The 24,597-nt window shown below is 37.6% G+C and overlaps 1 protein-coding gene across 1 annotated transcript in view; it reads left to right on the forward strand.

The window, feature by feature from the left end:
- Positions 1-24,597, forward strand: part of LOC137051932 (phospholipid-transporting ATPase ABCA1) — a 365,555-nt gene that overhangs the window by 75,627 nt on the left and 265,331 nt on the right. Inside the window, exon 9 of the mRNA XM_067428858.1 lies at positions 11,614-11,836. Within this exon, the coding sequence (XP_067284959.1) occupies positions 11,614-11,836 (223 nt within the window). The remainder of the gene's footprint in view (positions 1-11,613; positions 11,837-24,597) is intronic.

The following is a 24,597-nucleotide window of genomic DNA, read 5'->3' on the forward strand; positions in this document are numbered from 1 at the left end:
CACGATCCACCGGCAGAGGGAACAGTACTGGGACCACTGGAACTAGGACCACCGGCACACGATTCACCGGCACAGGGACCACTGGAACAGGCACAGAGGGAGCCTTCCTTCTCCTCCTCCGTTTCAAGACCACCGGAACAGAGTCCACTGGAACATGCACCACCGGAATAGAGTCCACCAGAACATGGACCACCGGAACTTAGTCCACCGGAACACAAACCACCGGCACAGGGACCACCGGAACACAAACCACCGGCACAGGGACCACCGGCATAGGAACATGATCCAAAAACATACCAACAGAAGTCACGGGGGAACAGAAGACGTAGACAGTACAACGATCTGACAAAGACTGACATACACAAGGAGCTTATAAAAGGGAACAAATTAGGCAGGGAACGAGGGAACACAGGTGGGGCAAATTAAACCAAAAATAATATAACAAAGGGGGAGGGATCAAACAATGACAGAAGCACAATGGCCATACTGACAAAACCCACGTGCACACAAGGCAGGACAGGCATGTGACATTACCCCCTCCTTAGGGAGTGTTTACCAGACGCTCCACTAGGGACGGAAGGGACAGATCAGGGAGGGACAGACTGGGGCGGGACGGGAGGGACAGATCACTGGGACCACTGGCAGCCGATCCACCGCAACAGGGGTCACTGGAATTGGATCCCCTGGAATGGAGTCTACCGGAACACGATCCACCGGCAGAGGGAACAGTACTGGGACCACTGGAACTAGGACCACCGGCACACGATTCACCGGCACAGGGACCACTGGAACAGGCACAGAGGGAGCCTTCCTTCTCCTCCTCCGTTTCAAGACCACCGGAACAGAGTCCACTGGAACATGCACCACCGGAATAGAGTCCACCAGAACATGGACCACCGGAACTTAGTCCACCGGAACACAAACCACCGGCACAGGGACCACCGGAACACAAACCACCGGCACAGGGACCACCGGCATAGGAACATGATCCAAAAACATACCAACAGAAGTCACGGGGGAACAGAAGACGTAGACAGTACAACGATCTGACAAAGACTGACAAACACAAGGAGCTTATAAAAGGGAACAAATGAGGCAGGGAACGAGGGAACACAGGTGGGGCAAATTAAACCAATAATGAGATAACAAGGAGGGAGGGATCAAACAGTAGCTGTGTCTCATTTCGTTAAATTTCGAAGGCTGCGTCCTCCGGAGGACAAGTCCTGTGTAGGATGCAGTATACGGAGTGTCCTCAATCAGAAGTAAACGAGACGTCCATTGTAGGACACAGGCAGGAAGTATCACGTTGCTATGCCAACACATTCAGCCTCGTTGTGCTCTCACGCCAGTTTATATGAATGAAAATTATTTATAACTTGAAAATTACTATGAAATGTTTCTTGTCTTGACAGCAATGTACTGTTCTAAATGTTTAAAAAGCACTAAAGCGTTGTAATCCTGTTAACCACAACTATCTGTTTGAGGTAATAGAGCTTAAAAATAAAAACAAGCTTGAACTTACATTTTAAACACCACCTCTACGCTCGCATGTATATCTGGCAGTGGTGCTGTTTTTTCATATAATATTAAAAAAAATATGTTTATGACGGTTGTTAACGGCGACGCAAAGAATTATGGGTTATCTCCAGCCACGAAGGCTACACCTCATGCACACTCCGAAATCCTCTGAAAGAAGGACGCATTCGAAGGTCGCATTTGAAGTGTCCAACTCACTTTTTTTAAATGAGACGGCCTTATGATGTATGCACCCTTCAAATGCGACCTCCGGAGGACGCAGCCTTGTGAAATGAGACACAGCTAATGACAGAAGCACAATGGCCATACTGACAAAACCCACGTGCACACAAGACAGGACAGGCATGTGACACTCAGGGTGAACCTGCTCTCATTTGTGAAAACCACAGGGCACTAGTGGTGGACCTGCTAATTCTGGTGTTCAATGGGAAATGAAAATCGAGCTCCAGTGTTTCATTCTAGGGTACCTTTAAATAAGCCAAATACCCTCTATGTAGATATCAGAGAACAATTTAACATATTATTTCAACTGTTTCTAGGGCACCTTTAAATCTCAACGTAACCCTAGAGTTTTCAAAGTAAAACGGGTTAAAAGGGTCTGCAGAATTTTCCAATATTTCTGTTTTCAAGGTAGTATTGTTGGCGAAAGGTGTAACTGTAGCAAATGTTATGCATTTTAAAGAGGTAACACTATTGTAACCAGTACCTAATAAAAGGTTCACTGAAAGGTTCTAAAATGGGTCTACGGCATCTCTGTAAAAAAAAAAAAAAACCTTTTTGGAATCTTTATTTTTTGGAGTGAGATCAGTGGAAGGATTTTAATATTTACTAAATATTTGCACAAAAAGAACAAGCTTATGACAAACGTCAGCTTTCTTTTTAGATATGTCCTCAGAAAGGACTGCGCACGACTTTCCAGTTCCCATTGGACTTCGTCCTCTGCATATAAGCTTAAAGTGTTACTTCAGCGATTAGCATATGGCTTTCTATCAGTAGAAACCCTGGAGTATATTCGAATGATCGTGCTCCCCCCTCTCATATCCCCCTGAGACGAGAGATTTATGCATTTTATTTCTGGAAAAATTACTTTGGTGATAATAATTTTTCCAGAAATTAATCGGTAAAATGCTTGGCCAGACGCTAAAGACTACAGCCAGCAGAGGGAGCTATTTCCGCATGTTTTCAACTCACACATGGGGGATGGGAGATCACTCACAGCTCAGCTCAGGCATTCATGGAAATCTCGCTCTCACCAGGAGAGCTCATTTCGCTCATCATGATGCGTGTAATCTGACTCGTGCTGCGTTTGTGCTGACACTTCCTCAGCGGCTAAATCACAATATATTGAACAGACACGTTCAGTTTTTAATTGTAGTGTCTATTCTCTAACTGAACTGATTTTATGAAGATGAACGTGGTGGTGGGAAAGTAAAAGTGATTCAGTAGCGGTGGCTTTGGGAGTGGCCTCACAGGGCAGCAAAGCATTCTGGGAATTGTAGTCTTTCATCCCCATGAGACAAAAACACATTTTCTGCCTTTTCTCAGTCTAGAAAGCACCAAATTCAAAAATATTTTCACATTTCTACTACATTAATGACCCAGTTTAAATACAGATTCATCTTCCCAGTGCTGAAGTACCCCTTGAATAAAGCCTGAACCTTGTTGTCGGTCCATCTGTCGTTTTATTTTTATTTTATTCGAATAGCAAACTCTTAATGCTCTTACTGCAATGTTTAGGGTGCCAATGTTATCTCACGATTTGTACATATTTGTATGAGATAGCTAATTTTTACGATTTGTCTATAGACGGTTTCATCGGAAACGTATGTGGCCACGGTTACGTGCCTAGCCTGAAGTTAAATTCCGATCTGTGTTTGTTTATTGGTTTGGCTAGCGGATAGTATGGCACACTACTCAGTAGAAACACATTTTTGACATACTATTCTTGGATAACATTATATAAATATGAACGATCAAGCAACGAGCACGCAAGCATTTAAATAGGCTGCTGTACAGAAAACGGCATTACACGGTCCTTAAAGGGTTAGTTCACCCAAAAATTAGAATTCTGTCATTAATTACTCACCCTCATGTCGTTCCAAACCCATAAGACCTTCATTCATCTTGGGAACACAAATTAAGTCACTTCTTCTCTAAGGTCTTTGTTTGAATCGACATTTCAGTTTTAGGTAAACTAATTCTTTAAGGGGGTGTTTTCCCCACTCTATATTGCAGACAGGAAGAGAGATTATTTTTAATAGACATGCTGAAACAATAAAAACATATAAAAGAAGTTAAGTTGCACAACAACAAAAAAACAGATAATGCATTAAAAATATAATGCAGCTTCTGATGTTATTGATTCTTTGAGGAAGTCTACTTTGCAGAAGTTTCGGCCATAAAATCGTGCATGCGTAAGGCAGTGTTGGGCAGTAGCGTCGCTACAAGTAGTGACGCTACTAGCTTAACTACATTTTTCAATAGCGTGGTGGTAGCGTCGCTGTTTTCTCAATCAAATAGCTTTTCAGTAGCGAAGCTCTTCTTTTGATCAAGTAGTGCGGTAGCATCCACACAAGCTAACGTTACATTTTCCCAAGCATTTCTGAAGATCAAGCTCAAATTGGAAACACAACTGATAAGAACGAGGATATATTTCACTTACACAGATGCGCACGCAAGCCTTTCAAAGGACTCCTTTGGCAGTAAGCGCGTAAAGACGGGATCTAGTTGACATTTTTTTTCCGAGTGCTCAATTCGCTGTTGCACGCGCATCGTTCGCGTGGTGACAAAAGAGAAACTGCAAAGTTTAAAAATAATCTATTGTGTCTCTTGAATAAACACCTCTTGTTAAAAGTATCGGGGTCCAGCCTGGCCACCTCTTGATATGAGGGAGGTCCGGCAAGATGGCGGCGTGAATAGTCAAATATTTCGAGCTCTCGGCACCAACTTTTAATAGGAAAGTTATTAACGTAGCTGTCAACAAAATTTCTATACGTTTTCGTATGTAAGATATTTTTTACTTGAAACATGCCCAAACCAGCACAAAAAAGAGCCAGTGACTCCGGGAAAACTGATTCACACGTGTCTGCTAATAACGATCATAGCTACGAAGGTGGTTTGATTCGAGACAAACATATGATGGAAGATGAAGACGAATTTCCGCCATTCCCTGTAACTCCATCTAAACCTCCACTTGCAAAAAAGCCAACATTCTCCAACCTGAAAACAGGGAATTCGAACTCCGATGAAATAATCACGACGCTCGCTAATCTTATTAATACACGAAGTGATGCTCTGGAGTCGATGGTGCAAACCGCCTGTGCAGAAATAAAAGAGCTGAAGAGCAAAATGCTGTACGTGGAAAAACGGATCGACAGGGGTGAACAGACAACCAGGCTGTGCTTGAGTCGGGTAACGGATTTAGAGCGGTACGGTAGGCGTTGGAACCTGCGGCTACACGGATTGCCAGAGGTGGTCAAAGAGAACGTGCGAGAAGAAGTCATCCGTGTATGCCAAGAATTGCTTCCACATGAAGCGACGAAACTACCAGATGCTATAGATGTCGCTCACCGACTGGGCACGAAGCGCCCTAACGAAAAGAGGCCCCGTGCAACAATCATTCGCTTCACAGCCAGAAGATTCAGGGACGCAGTTTGGAAAGCGGCAAAGAGCAGTGAGTTTCTTCGGGACCAAGGTATGCAATTTAAGGAGGACCTGACGAAGGAGGACAGAGATAGCAGACAAAAGTTATGGCCTCTGATCAAAAAAGCCCGTGATGATGGAAAGTCTGCTTACTTTGTCGGAGGTCGCGGATTCATTGATGGTACTGAAGTGACAGTGTGAGAGGAGCAGACAAAGGACTGATTTCGATATTTCCATTGCTGCTAAATCTATAATATTTACGGATATTATGTAGACTACCAGCAATTTACTCTCAAGTTCGGGTCGAGACTTCAGTGACCTGCCCTTTGGAATGTTTCACAGTATTTAAATACTGTTCGTTTTTTCTTTCATAATATTCTGAAAGTTTAAAGAGAACATTTACGTTTTGACAGCCACCGTCGTGTTTTCGAGTTATTATTTTCCTAATATTTATTTAATGTTGCTAAAGGTGCTGATCTTGATACTACTTTGATTTCAAATCTTTACTGATTGATCAGTAAATTCAACGGTTTACTCTTTAACTAGTTTGTCTTATCTATCTTTTATTTCATTTAATGCTAGGGGGCTAAGAAATAACGTTAAAAGGAAAGCTCTTTTTCTTTATGCTAAACAATTTAGGACAGATTTTTGTTTTGTACAAGAAGCACACTCAATTAAAGAGGACAGTAAATTTTGGACATCACAATGGGGTAATTCGGTATGGTTTTCTCACGGGTCTGAACATTCAGCCGGAGTTATTACCTTAAATAATAGATTTAATGGAGTTGTTTTACATACACAATGCGATCCTGCAGGACATTTTATTTGCCAAGTAATTAAATATGTTGATAATATATTAATCTTGGGGAATTTATATGGATATAATCACAGTCAGGGTAACAATAATCTTTTTGAATCCATTGAAAATATACTTCTTGTTTGGCTAAATAAGTATACAAATGCCACTGTATTACTTGGAGGGGATTTTAATATTGTGTTGGATGGTTCAGTTGATAAATGGCCACCAGGTAGGCCAAATATAAATAACAATAGTCTCAAAAACTTCATGGATAAATTCAATCTCATAGATATTTGGAGAGCCAAATTTCCACATAATAAATCATTTACTTGGAGCAATAAAACAGGGTCCAGTCAGTCTAGAATAGACTTTTGGTTAGTGTCTGAGAACTTAAATAAAGATGATGTAGTAGTTGATATTACTTCTACTCCATTAACAGACCATAAAGCTATAAGTATTAATATTAAGATGTCTAACACAAACTGTCTAAACAATGGATCATACTGGAAACTCAACAATTCATTGTTACTGTATGATGAGGTAAAAAGAGAGATCTCTAGACTGATATGCCAATTTTGTGGTAAAGCTAACAAAGAGAATTCATTTTGTTCAAATTGGGAACTTCTGAAATTTGAGGTCACTAAATATTTAAGAAAATTTGGAAGCCGATTAGCCAGATACAGAACAGTTGAAGAAACCAATATTATTGCTGAAATTACTAAGTTATCAAATAAATGTCCAGACAGTTTAGTAGATGATGAAAAATTATTACTGTCAGATTTGCAAATTAGACTTGATGAACTTTATAGAAGGAAAGCTGAAGGTGCATTTGTTCGATCAAGGAGACGTTGGCTCGAAGAAGGCGAGCAAAATTCGCAATATTTCTTTAATTTAGAGAGACACCGGATTAATAATAACATTAGTCAACTAAATGTGAATGGGGTTATAACAAAGGACCATAAACTAATATCTAGATATTGTTGTGAATTTTATAAGAAAATATATACCTCTAATTACTCTCCAACTATAGCTGATGCTTTTTTGAGTTCTATAGAGGTTAAGGCTGTTGACAAAAATGAAAGTGAACGTTGTGATATGCCTATTTCTGTTGACGAAGTGATCAAGGCAATTAACAATTTGAAAAATAATAAATCGCCAGGTACTGACGGTTTGACTGGGGAATTTTATAAGGTATTTGCTGATGATTTGGCCCCATTTTTACTCAAAATGTTTAATGAAAGTATTAATAATCAGTGCCTTCCTCCCACATTAACTCAAGGGTTAATCACACTACTTCCCAAACCAAAAAAAGATTTATTTTTTCTTGACAATTGGCGTCCAATTAGTTTACTCAATAATGATTATAAAGTATTTGCCATGATTTTTGCTAAAAGACTTAAATCTGTGTTAGACTCAATTATAGAAGAAACACAGTCTGGATTCATGAGGAACAGGCATATTACAAACAATATAAGATTAGTGTTAGATATTTTGGATTATCCTGAATTTAATGTGGACAATGGATTTATTCTTTTTCTTGATTTCTGTAAGGCCTTTGACTCTGTAGAGCATCAGTTTATTTTTGAGTCACTTATAAAATTTGGTTTTGGAAATTTTTTTACTAATGCAATCAAGACCCTTTACAAAAACTGTAACAGTTCAATTAAGTTGTTAGGTGGCACCTCTAGTAGATTTAATGTATCTAGAGGGATTAGACAGGGTTGCCCTGCTTCTCCATATTTATTTTTGATAATAAGCCAACTACTTGCAAATCATGTTAAAGCTAGTGCGATTAAAGGTATGTCTATTATGAATAAAGATTTAGTTATAACGCAATTAGCAGATGATACCACCCTTTTTCTTAGAAATGAAAATCAAATCCCCATCGCAATTAATGTTATAGAAGAGTTTTCTAAAGCATCTGGTGTCTATTTAAATGCAAAGAAGTGTGAACTTATGGCAGTTAAAGAGTGTTCTGTGGCGTCTTATTGTAATATTCCAGTTAAAACAGAAGTAAAATACCTAGGAATTATCGTAAATAAGAATCAGCAAAATAGAAGTTTATTAAATTTTAATCCTGTTATTCAAAATACCCAAAAGAAGTTAAACCAATGGCTTTCAAGAGATTTATCGTTAAGAGGGAGAGTTTTAATTTGCAAAGCAGAAGGTATATCTCGGGTAACTTATACATCTATGGCTCTTCATGTTGATAATAAAATATCAAAAGAGATTGATAAGATGCTCTTTAATTTTGTTTGGAAAAATAGGATACATTATATAAGGAAAACTATTTTAATGAACTCATATGAAAATGGTGGCCTTAACTTCCTAGACTTTACTACATTAAACAATACATTTAAAGTTAACTGGATCAGACAATTTGTTAAATATCCAGCCTCCATTTGGAATATGATTCCCTTTCATATTTTATCCAACTTAGGTGGCATACATTTCTTTCTTGTTTGTAATTTTGATATCAACAAAATACCGGTGAAGCTTTCAGCATTTCATCGTCAAGCTTTTCTTGCATGGAATCTGATTTTCAAACACAACTTCTCACCACACCATTACATTATTTGGAATAATAAGGATATTTTATATAAACAAAAGTCTATTTTCTATAAAAATTGGTTTCATAATAATATTGTCTTGGTAGATCAGCTGTTTAACTCTGATGGCCTTCTTTTTACATATGAAGAATTCATCAAAAAGGTGAATATTCCTATAACACCAAAGGAATTTTCTTCTGTTTTTGGTGCAATTTCTTCTAAAATATGTATATTGTATAAACAACAAAAAAGAGTAAATTTTCAGCAACCTCCATGCCTCTCACCAAACCATTCACCTGTAGGTAAAATATGTTTCTCCTATAATAATTATAATAGGTCAATAAGAGCACTATTCCAAAATTATATTGTGTCAAAACCAAATGTAATTGCATATTGGAATCAATTTATAAGTAATGTGGACTGGAAAAAAGTCTGGCTTCTGCCTAATAGGTATCTATTAACAAATAAGGTTAAAGAAGTGTCTTTTAAGCTTCTCCACAAAATCTACCCAGCTAAACATTATTTAATTAAATTTAAAAAAGATATAGATGTAAGTTGTAGTTTTTGCATGCAGAAACCGGAAACAGCTGTTCATTTATTTTGGCACTGCCCTTATGTGTCTTTTTTTTGGCAAAATGTACTTGATTTTATTGTTGAAAATGTTGATGGAAATTTTATTTTACAATGGAAAGATGTTCTTTTAGGCATTTTTGTAAACTCCAAAGATAAACAGGTTTGCACTTATTTTATAAATTTTATTATGTTAATGGCCAAATTCCATATCCACAAATGTAAATTTTCAGGTAAAAAACCATGTTTTATAGCATTTAAAAATGAAGTGAACTATTATATGGAATCTATATTACCCTCAAAGAAACAAAAAGCTATAAGAATTTTGCAAGCATGTAAACTTTTTAATGTATTCCTATAATTTTTTTTATATCCCCCTAGCATTCCAAATGCCTTTTCTGTTATGGTAATTGGATTGTGTTTCTGTTCTGTTAAATGTTCAATAAAAAAAAAAAAAAAAAAATAAAAAAATAAAAAAAAACCTCTTGATATGAATGAAATAATGAAACTTGTTTGTGTGGGAGATAGAACACACACACACACACACACACACACACACACACACACACACACACACACACACACACACACACACACACACACACACACACACACACACACACACACACACACACACACACACACACACACACACACACACACACACACACACACAGGTTTGTTTTTGTGACAAATGGGGACATTTCATAGGTGTAATGGTTTTATACTGTACAAACCGTATTTTCTATCCCCTTACACTGCCCCTACCCCTGAACCTTCCCATCACAGGAAACATTTACTTTCTAAAAAACCTCATCCTGTATGATTTATAAGCATTTTGAAAAGTGGGGACATGGCCAATGTCCTCATATTTCACTCTCTCCTTGTAATACCTGTCATACCCATGTCATTATGGATATTATGGATCACATGTTTTTGTTGCCAAATTGATTTCAGACAGTTTTTGAATAACTGAAAAAGTATGCATGTTTATATGCTTGACTTTTATTGATCACGGAGATAGCATTGATATGAATGAAAAAGTTGGTTCAATATAAAATTAAATAAATAAAAGTAGCTTAGATGTAGTAAACTACTTTTGTCAAGTTGCTGTAGCTTAGCTTGCTACATTTCCCAGGGGGGTAGCTTCAGTGTAGTGAAGCTGAATTTAATGTAGAGTAACTGGTAGCTTAGCTCAATACATTTTTTAGCTCACTACATCATTGGTATTCTACCCTCAGTTGTGTCATTTGCAATGCTTCATGGAAAGAGTTGTTCATTTCCTCACAAAAGGACTGACGTAGTCTTGTATGGTGCCCTACTTTACTTTCTTTGTTGCAAATAAATGTGACTCCCATTTGCATATAGCATTGCAAATGATGCAATTAAAACTCTGTACTTTTACAATTAAAACTTTTTTTTTTGTTCGCAATAAATTTTAAGTGTATATTTTTTAGCATATTATTATAAAACATTATACTAAATACATTTTAATAGTTATATAGTGCTTTTCATTTGACAGCAGGTTGGTTTGGTTCAAGGCTTGGAGCTCTGTAGTGAATATGTTCTGAATGTAGAGAAAATGAATGAGAAAATACTTCAAAAACCAAGGGCAATGAAAAAGTGGGCCATCGCTGTTGTGCTCTATTACCCATGCTTCTGTGCAGTCCATTACACTGTTTGCATGCAAGTGGCTATATAAATAAAATCTGCTGGAAGTTTGCTGGAAAGTAATATAGCGTCTCATTTAGTATTAACACAACAGCTGTCACCTCCGTTCTGAGTGAACAGGTTTTATGTCTGTTATGCTCGTTAAGTGAGACTGAAACACAGTTTACGCTTTTTGTTTCGATTATGAAGGTGCTGTCTTGATCACGCACCCAAAACCATTTCACCTTTTCATGGTTTGGCATTAGCGGGCTTAGCCGCTAGGCCAACAGATGCAAAACCCAGATGGACTTGTATTACGCAGACATGCCGTGAACTAGACAGGCATGGCATTAATTAATGACATTACACCATAATATTCAGTTATGAGATGGACAAAGGTTTGCCAGACGTGTGTATGCAGTGTTTTCTTGCATCCTGTTTATTGTTTAGAATATTTTTGAATTATTACTTTTAGTCAGCAAGGCCACATTAAATTCATTAAAAGAGATTTAAAATCTATTTTTAAATAAATGCTGTTGTTTTGAACTTTCTATTCATCAAATAATCCTGAAAGTTTCCACAAAAATATGCAGAAGCACAACTGTTTTAAGTATTGATTAAATGACAAGAAATGTTCCTTGAGCAGCAAATCAGCATGTTAGAATGATTTATGAAGAATCATGTGACGCTGAAGTTTTTATGCTGGAAATAATAAAATCACAGGAATAAATTACATTTTAAAATAGATTCAAAACAGTTATTTTAAATTGTAATACTACATTACAGTATTACTGTTTTTACTGTATTTTTTGTTTTATATATATATTAATAATAATAATAATATATATTTTTTATATCTATACACAGGTGTCTAATTTTGGGCCTTCAGTGCTCCTAAGTGCAATAAGTACTTTGGACTTCAGGTCCGATCCATTTGGAAGCCTCGGTCAGCTGCTGTGTGGAACACATGTTAACACCACATCCAACAACACCAGCAGAGCTTCTGTGAGAACAGTGTCAACGGAATCGGACCAACAGAACACACGGGCCGCAACTGCCGACAACACCAATACGACCAGCACTAACACCAGTAAGAGATGATTCTTGCATCTAATAGGACCGATTAATTTAGAGTATGCATTTTCCAGTAATATCATCGTGTGACATATTTCTTTTTGAAATGGAATTTTCAGAGGAAAATAATGGGACTTAATATTATTCAAGTGGGCTATGCTGATATTATTATTTAATCCCTTGTGGAAAAATTTGATACTTAAATGAACTTTATGTAAGAAATGTATTTCAATGACTCATAAAATGGTCCTGATATGTCACTGGACATTTAGAAATCATGTTAATTCCAAATACTTATATCACTGACAACAGTAGTCCGGCCAGGATATTTTCATTTAAAAGTTATTGTTGCAGCCCTTAACTGATGTTGATGTTGACATGTTGTGTTTTGGCCTGAAGCTCCGCCCTCCACCTATCGACAAATCACGAAGTCAGTAGTGTTCTGGCATCCGGGTTGCTCTAAGTAGCACAGCTGCAGCTACAAACATTCCTGCTTGATCATGCAACCTATCTGGCAACCTCGAGGTTTGGGGAGGGGGAGGGGGAGGGGGATACACCGCTCTACAGTCATTTGAAATTGATTGCAGGTTTTGGCCACAATCTTACACACACTTCCTTTAATTGTATTTAAAGTGCACATTGTTACAATTGTTAATTAATTGTTTCCAAAAGTTCCAAGTGCAGCAATTCATTATGACAATAAGAATAATCAAAAACAGGTGAATGGTCAAATACACACAACAATCAAAACAATACAAAAGTGGCAGAATCCAAGGAAACTGGCAGAGAAGACGAAATACTGGAACAGGGAACAAGAATGGAGGTGTTCAGAAATGCAGTGGCAACACTAACAAGACTTTGCAAAGAATGACTGTAGATACAGCGCTTATATGGGCAGAGTTTAACAAAAAAGAGACATAGCTGCACTTTAAAAATGCTGGGTTAAAAACAACCCAAGTTGGGTTGAAAATGAACAAACCCAGAAATTGGGTTGTTTGAATGGGTCCATTCTCTGGGTTCAAAAAACCCAATTTAGGGATTTGTCCATTTTCAACCCAACTTGAGTTGTTTTTAACCCAGCACTTTTTAGAGTGTGAACTTATGCTGCGTTCTTGGCAGGTTTTTGAGCCTGTAAGTTACGACTTTAAACCACGAATCATGCCTTTGTAGCGTTCCAGGCAAAGTAACGCGAAACTGCCTATGCTGGAATAGCACTAAACTGGAATAGCGGTAGCTAGAGGTAAACAAAGCATGCCTGACCTTACAGTGCTTATGCTCATTTACAATCATTTCTATCGCCAAAGGTGCATACTCCTTGCTTATTTTTTGAAACGGTGGAGGAAAAAAGAAATGGCGCATAAGGCAAGAGAAGGTGTTATACCTTTTATTTTACATTATTTGGAAATGTATTTGGTATTCATTTATTTTTGCACTCAGTGGACTGAAAACTAGCTAACGCTAGAAAAGCTGCTGATAATGCATAACATTTGCTGATAAATATTGTTAAAACATACCTTAATATACGATTTAATTAAATTTTATTTAATTTTTAATAAGACTTCCATAAACACCGCATCCGTAGGGGCTGCCAATGTCAATTTCGATTTTATTTAGTATCAGTTCATATGTAGTATATAGCTTATTGTACATAATAAGGAAAATTTGTTTGTCTTAGCACTATTTTAGCACTATCTTAAACGTTTCTTGGGTCAAATTATATGTGCTTGAATTCATTAAAATTCACTTGTGTGTGATTATATGTATCATTATTCATTAAAAATATTAGGATACTAAGTCCTAAAATGATGCATAAGTTATTAACATTTTAAAATTTTACATTTAAAAAAATCTAGTTTTTGATCATATCTAAATATGTATTAAAATGCAAGACTAGATTAGATACATAGTATATTTATTAAAGAGCCAATAAGGCACCTACTGGGTAATGGCATTACAAATTAACATACAATTTTTTTAGCCACAAAATTACTCTAATTTACCTCTTTGAATTGGAATTCTATATTTTAACCTTAATTACTACACAAATTGTAATATAAATAATAACAATATTAGAAGAAATATATTTTAAGCGGTCATTAATTGACAATAATTATTGCACAAATAGTATTTAGTACCAAAACTCTTCAAAATATTCAATAAATATTATTGAACTCAAATATAGAACACTTATTTAATTGAAAAATAGTAACGGTGTATGGTCACATTTGAACAAAACACTATTGTTTGAATTTCGCATTAAAACTTAATAATAATAATACATCTATAGGCCTAGATTTGCTTAATATCAAAAGCAGGTTTGGCAATTTGGCGTGAGATGAAGTTGGGCAGAGAGAGAGCGTGACAGAGCCAGAAAGCGCGTCACGCCAAATGCGTGAGAGTTGGCAACCCTGCCTTATTGCATATGCATTGGTAGGAGTTTCCCTTTCAGATTTGCATTGGTAGGAGTTTCCCTTTCAGATTCAAAAATATATATAAAAAATAATAATTGAGCCTTGAGCTGAGACGCGAACACTGGTTTTCTTATGCACAGGACAGCTATGGCATATGACACAGCACTAGGGTTGGGCATCGTTTTGATTTGAACGATTCTGATTCCGATTCCGATTCCGATTCTTGCTTTCGATTCCGGTTCTTTTCGATTCTCGATTCCGATTCTTTGAGGGGTGGAGTCAAAACACATCGATATTCAATGCTATTTTCAATACAACGAGGGAAAAACGCTGCATATACTGTCAATTAGATATTTTTTATATAATTTTTTTTTGTCTGTCTTTTGAAAGTCTAGGCAATCAAAAATTTATTCTGAAGAGATCACTTTATATGATAAAGCTTTTAAGCTTTTTCTCATATATAAACATTGATCAATTACTATTAAAATTATCTCACAAATATTTGTTAACTCAATGTATTTTTTACAACGGGGTAATTGTGTTGCAATAGCTTACACACAGCACAAGTAAGCTTGATTTTAAATGGTAAATTGAATAAACAAAGATACATATTACAAAAAATAGCACAAATAAATACAATAGAATAAAAGATATAAATGAAATAGACTGCTTTATTTTTTCAGGTAGGTCTAACATTCAGGTAAGAAACTGAATAAAAAAAACGCAAAGTGGCTAAATAAATTTAAAATAACATTGGATAATGTTTTTTGCAAAAAATTAAATAGTTTCATATAAAACCATTAAAGTTACACAAGTTGATCAGTCAAGAGCAGAGTGATCGTTTGTCTTTTTGTAGTTTGACTTTGAATAACAAATGACTGCTGTCCCTTTAAGAACTGCCGCACTCATGGATCCTGAACACTGTTCCTGTTACTCATTCTTCATTTCTTCCTGAATTGTTTACGACTGTGTTTACATACTGTTCAAAATGTTCACTGAGAATTTGTTTGAGTGTATTTGACCAATAATAAGCTGGAAAAAGAAGCAAGTATTTGCACTTGTATGTCAGGGGCGGCTTTATTACGGTAGGCTATGTGTGAGTGTGTGCGCTTCAGATGTGAGCTTGAAATCTGCGAGGATTCATAATTATGTGCAATCCCGCGCGAAATTCAGACCGATCACACACACTAACACTAAGACGCTGTCGTAAGGAAAAGTCCAGCAGAACGCGCGTCCGTCGTGTTCAGAGGTTAACCGGGCTGAGTGAGAGAATATGCGGCTGCTGGTCAACTCGCTGTCGGTCAGAGAGGAGAGGAGAGGAGAGGAGAGGAGAGGAGAGGAGAGGAGAGGAGAGGAGAGGAGCTGGGATCGATTGTGTAGGCTGAGCAGGCTATCGTATCTTTTCAGATATTTCAGTATCGATATTTTTGACAACACTAGTTGCACTGTGCCGACCCAGGCTTTTAATGGTGAAATAAATCCACACTTCAGAGCCGCTTACCGGGCTGCCATGACTAAAAGAACAAGCGGGCGCGCAAGCACCGGAAATCAGGTGGCCATGGAAACCAAAACTTGCGCGCTTGGAACCGAAGATCGGAACCGAAAATAAATTTTCTAAACGATTCCAATGGAATCGTTATTTTTTAAACGGTTCCAAGTTAGAACCGGTTCTCAATGCCCAACCCTACACAGCACTGCCTATAAGGTTATTGCTCCTACATAACAGCTTTTGTATCAGTTCTTTTGTCTTATGGTAGTTATATTTATCATAGATTTCTGTGCGTTCTGAATAAGATGCAGATACAGTAGCACAAAAAGATTATATGTATGTATATGAATGCATTAGTGAGTGATTGCGTGTGAATTAATTCTACCTGCCAGTGTCTCTCTACTAAGACTGAAGCTGTAAGTTTTAGTTATCAAGAAATATATGCTAGAACTTTTCAGTTTCTAAGATATTTTATTGATAAATCACAGAACATTGTTGACAATACATTTCTGCGCTACTCAGTGGTTTTGTGTGAGCCGCACATGATCGGCTATGTGTGTGTGTTGCAATGCAGCACGCATTAGTTAGTGCATTCTCCCGATCAGTTTTGAGTATCCAGATGGTAAAATCAAACATGTCTTGTGTAGAGCTCTCAGCGTATGCATTTATTTGTCTTTTTTAACTGTTGAAAACTGAGCCTGTGTGTCAGGAAATCAGTAAAAATTAAAGTGTCGCCTAGTCAGAGCAACCCCTAATATATACACACACACTCACCCAAAGGATTATTAGGAACGCCATACTAATACTGTGTTTGACCCCCTTTTGCCTTCAGAACTGCCTTAATTCTATGTGGCATTGATTCAACAAGGTACTTAAAGCATTCTTTAGAAATGTTAGTCAGCCCATTGACTTATGTCCTGATCAGTGCCCTGACTACTGAACTAGGGAGCTGATTGAGACGCACCCTATAAAACATTGAGGCAATAGTCAATCAATCCATCAATCAAACTTTATTTGTATAGCACCTTCCAACAACCAAAAGGAGGACCAAGGTGCTTTACATTTAAAACAGAAGAACATCTACAATAAATAATATATTAATACATTAAGCAAAAAACAAAGGAGCAGTTACACAAAATACAAAAATAAAATTTAAAGTGCCACAGTGCTACATTGTGGTAAAGGTCAGTCTAAATAAATGCGTTTTTAACCTGGACTTGAACAGGGCCAGGTCTGTAAGAACACGCAGGTCTACAGGTAAAGTGTTCCAAAGTTTAGGAGCAGCAAAAGCAAATGAACGATCACCCCACTGCTTGCACCGGGACCTCGGAACAACTAGCCTCATCTGGTCACCCAACCAGAGGGCTCTGTTTGGACGGTAGACACTTAAAATCTCTGATAAATAAGGTGGCGCAAGGCCATCACGAGCTTTAAAGACAGACATTAAAATTTTAAAATCAACACTGTACCGAACCGGGAGCCAGTGGAGGGAATAGAGAACTGGGCTAATGTGGCTGTGTCTAGATGTACTGGTTAGAAGGCGAGCAGCTGCATTCTGTACCAGTTGGAGACGATGGAGTGAAGACTGTGTGATGCCAATGTAGAGTGCGTTAAAATAATCAATGCGTGAGCTGATAAAAGCATGAATTGCCTTTTCCAGATCACTGCGGCACAGAAAAGGCTTTACATTGGCTAAAAGTCGCAGCTGGAAAAAGCTTGTGTTTACTACAGAGTTAACTTGTTTGTTAAAATTCAGATCTCTGTCAAAATCAGCCCCAGATTCTCACTATGGCCTCACTAACTTGAGGGGTTGTGCTTGATGATATATTGTGGTGTAAAATAGAGGAACCAAAAATAATGTATTCCGTTTTACTCTCATTCAGATGAAGAAAGTTTTGTGAAAGCCATTGTTTAATATCAGACAGGCAACTATGTAAGGAGTCTAGAGCTGAACCATCATTTAGAAGCACAGGCATATAGACCTGGAGGTCATCTGCATTTAGGTGGAAAGAAAGGAGCAGTGGACGATGAAAATTCATCGATCATAACTGAAAAGCTCCTGTTGTTCAAGTAGGAGCAAAACCACTGCAGGACTGAACCCTTGAGGCCGACCTGCTGAGCAAGGCGAATGATAAGGACTGAATGGTCCACAGTGCCAAAAGCTGCTGTTAGATCCAGCATCACCAACAGCACAGATCTTTTGGCATCAAGGGATAAAAGGATGTCGTTGTGGACTTTACGCAGCGCAGACTCAGTGCTATGTCGTCACCTAAAACCAGACTGAAACTTTTCTAAAATAGAGTTATTTTCTAAAAAAGGCTGTAACTGTGATAGAACAACTTCTTCTAGGACCTTTGATAAAAATGGTAAATGAGAGACGGGTTTAAAATTAGACAAAATGTCGGGATCCAGGTTGGGTTTTTTCAAAAGTGGTCTGACCACTGCGTGCTTGAAGACAGTTGGGACAGTCCCTGTGCTGAGGCAGCTGTTAATGAGCGAGAGGACACATGTCCCGACAGTTTCAAAGACTTGTTTGAGCACCTTGGTTGGAACAATATCGAGGGGGCAGTTGGTGGGCGACATCCCCTGCACCACCTCAGAAAGGCGCAATAAAGACACAGGCTCAAATCGTTCAAACACTTCAGGGGAGACAACAGGAGGGTCAGCGTTGATGTAAAAAGTACTGTTCATATTCTGCCTAACAAAGGACACTTTCTCAACAAAATAACTCAAGTTTTCACAGATGGATTCTGACACCTTGCTCAGGACATTGCAAAGTGGATTTATAACAGACTGTATTGTGTCAAATAAAGTCCTTGGACGATTGCAGCTGGTGGAAATAATGTTCGACAGATATTGACGTTTGGCTTCTTTAACAGCCTTTTGCTAGTTAGCCAAACTGTCTCTTAGTATATCCAGTGACACATGCAGTCCATCTTTCCTCCACCTGCGTTCGGCCTGCCTGCAGCAGCGCCTAAAGGTGCGGGTGGTTTCGTTTAGCCAGGGTTCCGGTGCAGTGCTGGCGGGTATAATTAATAGTAATATTAATAGTGATAATTAATGTATCATTAATGAAAAATGTAAAAATAATAACAATAATAAAGTCAGATTACCTGTGGTAGTTGTTTTTATGAGTTCACACTTACAAATGATTGTATAAAGTAAAACAACATAAGTGTATTTGACATGCTGTCCGAAGCGATCAAGGGCTCAGAGCTCTGAATTTAGCCCAATCCCAGAGTTCTGCCCCGTATCACAGACCGAGAGTGAGGAACGGGGTGGCGGAGGGATGCAGGAAACAGTAAAGATAACTTACGTTAGGTGAGTCGGCTCTCTGCTGTGTATATACCGTTTCTCGCTCTGATTAAATACACAGTTTGAATGTTCTCCTCATGAAATTTATTTATACAAAAATATTCTTTGCTTGAATTCTGCAATCTCTCAAGATGCAGACATGTAAGAGGCTATCAATTAGCTGAACATATACTAGTTTAATTAGTGACACTTAGCCTACTTTTTAAAATCTTAATTTGAATATAGCAACATGTAACCTTGTTCAACAAAATATCAGCCAATCAGTGTGGGCATTGTTAATAAGAGTGATGACATCGTCCACAGCAGCGAGATCAACCCCGCCTTTACTCTCAGCTTAAGACTTCTCTCTATTCGATAGTAAAAGTTGCTCTCAGCAGCTTTGTGAATAGGTTTTAAGAGAAAACTTGTAACTAAGAACTTTTACTGCTATTTAGGAGAACTCTTATTGGTAAGATAAAATGTTTTGTGAATACGGCCACAGATTTGTAAAGTAAATCATTTATAAACCTACACCAACACAGGAGACTGCATCTATACGTTTCTAAATAGAAACTGTTCATCGTGATTTCAAAATAAAAGTTTAAACCTTCGCTCTGAGTTTGGTTTTGATGTCCACATGTTCGTGAATAAATTACACTGGCTGTAGCATTTCTATCGTAAAAAAGTGAACAAATATTAAAGATTCAGTAAACATTGGAAATGTTTTTTGGCCAAAATTAAACAAGGATTTTATCTGCTGTAAAGTGGGACAACAACAATCAACTTTGTTGTCATTTGTTATAATACATAATGTACACAAGATACATTTTTGTTTATATTTCGGAAATTATTTATTTTAAGTCTTGTTCTATGAAACCACAGGATTACGTGTTTTTGATACTTTATTTGAACCAAATATTATTGCTTCATTGTTATTGTATATACATTTTAAGTCATTTTAAAGGCTTGTGTCTATTTTTATATATAAAAATATGCTAATTTATATTAAAAGTATGCTAAAATCTTAGCCTGACAAGCCAGACCCATATCAAGATGTTGTGTCTGGGAACCCAGCGTTGGCAGGGGTCAATCCGAGGGGCGGTGTAGGTGCAGAAAACCGTTTTATCTGTCTTTTTTTTGTTTTGTTGAGTAGGTGTTTGAATAGGTGTTTCTGGGTAGTTGGTCACATGTGTAGGTGGGTATTTACTTTTAAGTGTTTCCTGTTTTTAGACAGGCCGTGTAGAGAGGGGGTGAGGAGCCATGAATACTCACTTTTTGTTGATCCTTTGTTACGTTTATAGTTCTAGTGCATATTAACTGTTACATCATGACAATAAACATTCCTGTTTTGTTTTAAATCGATGAAAATGCGTCACAAATCTTTCCTGCTGCTTAGCCTCTCAGTGGCTGCAAATTCCCTGTGCACGCAAAAGGATAGCACTACAACCAACCAGAGCAACGAAGAAGGTGACGTAGTTTATAGATTAAATTTTTGCCATATCCAGTCGGCAAAACTCTGAACACATCTTCCTTTTTTAAGAATGACTTCATTGCCGTTCTTTATTTTCTCAAAGAAAAGCTTAAATCCAAGTATCCAGAGTCGTGGCCAAAGCTGATTCGAAAGACTGCTCTTCTTCAACAAAAAGCAACCATCTTCTTTGTTTTCAAGTAGCAGGGAATTCACATGGAACCGTCGCAACTCTGCCGTCATTATGTTTATCCCGCCCACCAACTCTATACACAGTGTGATTGGCCTGAGCATAGTTTGGTTTTTAGAGCTTGCAAGCCAACAGAGAGATGCTAGACACCATGGCTGCAATTTACATTTGCTGCCGCTAGGGTACGTCTAGATTTCTAGACTATTAAAGACTACTTCTTTACTTTAAAAATTAAAGCAGTTATTTAGTGATCATTTTTCACTCCATTGACCTGTTAATCATTCCTGCCAGATCTAAGTTCAACTTGAGAACTGTATCCGCTGTAATTTCTAACTCAGCGCAAGGTGAGAGTCATATCAGCGCAGGCTGCTGATGTTTCTGCCGTGATGAGGTTTGTTTGTTTGCAATGCCTCGGTTCTCGCAGTGCTCGTGTTTGTACAGAGCGCTTCTGTGTGGCTGAATATCAGGAGAACCGAGTTAATTAGTGACTCTGTTGGGTTGTTCTGTTAATTACTTTCTCTTTGAAACTCCAGTAAATAGGATTGGCTGTTTCTCCCAGAGTGCTGCCTCGGCCTGCTGTGGCTTTCTGTTGTTCTGACACCACAAATCACAAAAAAAACGTGTTGCTTTGTGCTCTATTCTGTTTTGATGGCTTTTCGGCCCTGTTTGCATGCTAATGGGATCGTGCTTTCTCACTGAATATGGTGTGCCGGGATTGTACACGAGTGTCGGTGGGAATCCAGACAGTGAATGTGTCAGTCGACAAGGCACGTTGACGTCTCTCTAGTGGGAGTGAAAACAGATGCATTATGAAATACAGATTGTGCGTTTGTGCATCTGCTGTACATAATGGGGAATTTAACTCCGTTATGAGACTCGGTTACACAGTTGATCTTTCAGTAAATCTGCAGAACATTCCTTTGGCGTGTCGTTGGATGCTCTTACACTAAGAAGTACCAGTAAGTGCCATGCCATGTCAGGAATCAAAGAGTCTATAAGACTTCTAAAAGTCTATAAGACATCGGACAGGAGACGTCTCAGAGATGCATTCCAGATGAGAAACATTCATATATAAATGCATATATTAAATAGACGTCTTTGAGATGCTATGCTATATAGTGTGCTATCAGGATAAGAGAAAAAACTATTTTCCTCTACTCTGGTGGCAGTATCGCCAACACTTTTAGGGTCTTGTTTGCACATTTTAAAGCCATTAGTGATGTTCGTTTTACTGTTTGCAGTATTGTAAAACAGTTAAAAATTGTTATCATTAAATGAAATATGTGAATATGTGTGTATCTTTACATAAAGTGTGGTTATAACATATAAACGTACGTTTGCCTAAAACTTACAATACTGACGTATTGACAGCACTACAACATAAATTATTTACTTGTGAACATGTACGAATTCCCATGTATTAATATTGAAATCGTGCCATTAATGTTTTGATTCTATTGATTCTATATCATATATGTTTTCAGTCAAATTTATTAAATGCAGTTTACTAATCTACTTATAACATCATTCGCTCTGTTTGTGACTTATGCTGCAAACTTATCTTGAAAGATTACATAATGTTAAACAAGACTGCACTCCACCACATTGCCCTCCATTACATATTATACTCTTTATATTTTGTATAAAATTTGTATGTTTTGGTTTGTGGGTAATGTTAAGGGATCTTACATTAATCTATAAATGGTAAAAGTGAAATTATACAGATATCTTTATAATATAAAAAAGGTGAATCTTTATTCGTATAAAGATTCATATTCGTTAAAAAAAAAAAAAAAAAGATTTTTAAATGTTTAACTTTTCTTTTTAATCTGTAAAAACTGAATTATGATATTTTTAAGTGTTAGTTACGCATTAATACCTACCTACACATTAACAATGAGACCAGGCTGGAAATAAAGCTGCAAATAAAGTATAAATATGAGATCGAAAGTATTAAACTTGCCAGAACTAATTTTGAAATATTACATTATGTGTGTGTGTGTGTGTGTGTGTGTGTGTGTGTGTGTGTGTGTGTGTGTGTGTGTGTGTGTGTGTGTGTGTGTGTGTGTGTGTGTGAGTGTGTGTATGGGATCTTATAATAATCTATAAAATGGTAAAAGTGAAATTATACAGATATCTTTATGATATAAAAAAAGAAAAGTGACTCTTTATTCATGTGTATATATATATATATATATATATATATGGTGGAAGTCTTATCATATATATATATATATATATATATGATAAGATATATATACACACACACACTCACCTAAAGGATTATTAGGAACACCATACTAATACTGTGTTTGACCCCCTTTCGCCTTCAGAACTGACTTAATTCTACGTGGCATTGATTCAACAAGGTGCTAGAAGTATTCTTTAGAATTGTTGGCCCATATTGATAGGATAGCATCTTGCAGTTGATGGAGATTTGTGGGATACACATCCAGGGCACTAAGCTCCCATTCCACCACATCCTAAAGATGCTCTATTGGGTTGAGATCTGGTGACTGTGGGGGCCATTTTAGTTCGGTGAAGTCATTGTCATGTCCAAGAAACAAATTTGAAATCATTGGATTTTTGTGACATGGTGCATTATCCTGCTGGAAGTAGCCGTCAGAGGATGGGTACATGGTGGTCATGAAGGTTTGCTAGGCAACGTGGGGGAGAGGACGCTGGCGTTGTCTGTTTGCCGCTTCTCCACCCACAAATCATGTTAACTGTACTATTAGATTTAGATTTTATTTTATTATGTTACGTTTATTTTATTATGTTTACGTTACGTTTTTCACCGCTTCTCTGCTGTTTTTGTTGCGGTTGGTTCTGGTTTGAACGGCATTTGATGTTGCTTGCTGCGGCTGCTCTCTCTTTTCTGGGTGTCAGCTGCTCACTGGTGGTCTCCCTTGGACTTGAACTGCATGGTGGCTGAAGTTTGCACCGGGCTAGCGTCATCAGCGTCTGGCATGGTGTTGAGATGTTCCGCTTCTCGGCTGCTGAGTCTTGGTTGCGCCGCTCTTCTTCCTTGCATTGCGGCCGTGGAACGGCTTGGACTTCTGCGCCGACCCCGGTGTGTCCACAGAAGTGCCCAGAAAACTGTTCGCCTCCTGCATGGTGCTGCAGCGATCCCCATCGTCTGGTCTTCAGCTCTCATGCCTTGGCGAAGTCATCAGGACACTGCCGAATTGGGAATATGTGGCAACAGAGCCTCTAGCACTGGGAGAAATTGAATACATGGAGTGGACCTGACAGTGTACTTGAGTTTACAGAGACTTCCACCATCAGCTCTGTTTTCTGTTCACCATCAGCTCTGTTTTCTGTTCACCATCAGCTCTGTTTTCTGTTCACCATCAGCTCTGTTTTCTGTTCACCATCAGCTCTGTTTTCTGTTCACCATCAGCTCTGTTTTCTGTTCACCATCAGCTCTGTTTTCTGTTCACCATCAGCTCTGTTTTCTGTTTTGTGTTGGTAGATTGTTTGTATTATTCTTTATTTTTTACTTGTTATTCTTTTTTTGTTTGATATTTTTTTCCCTTTGTTGCACTTTGAGATTCTTTGGAATGAAAAGTGAGTTATAAATAAAATGTATTATTATTATTATTATTATTATTATTATTATTATTATTATTATTATTATTATTATTATTATTATTATTATTATTATTATTATAAAGGAATGGACATGGTTAGAAACAATGCTCAGGTAGGCCACGGGATTTAAACCTAAACCTAAACCTTGGCCTAAAGTGTACCAAGAAAACATCCCCCACACCATTACACCACCACCAGCCTGCGCAGTGGTAACAAGGCATGATGGATCCATGTTCTCATTCTGTTTATGCCAAATTCTGACTCTACCATCTGAATGTCTCAACAGAAATCGAGATTTATCAGACCAGGCAATATTTTTTTAGTCTTTAAC

Source organism: Pseudorasbora parva, chromosome 1 (assembly GCF_024679245.1).
Source record: "Pseudorasbora parva isolate DD20220531a chromosome 1, ASM2467924v1, whole genome shotgun sequence".
In the NCBI taxonomy this organism is placed as follows: domain Eukaryota; kingdom Metazoa; phylum Chordata; class Actinopteri; order Cypriniformes; family Gobionidae; genus Pseudorasbora; species Pseudorasbora parva.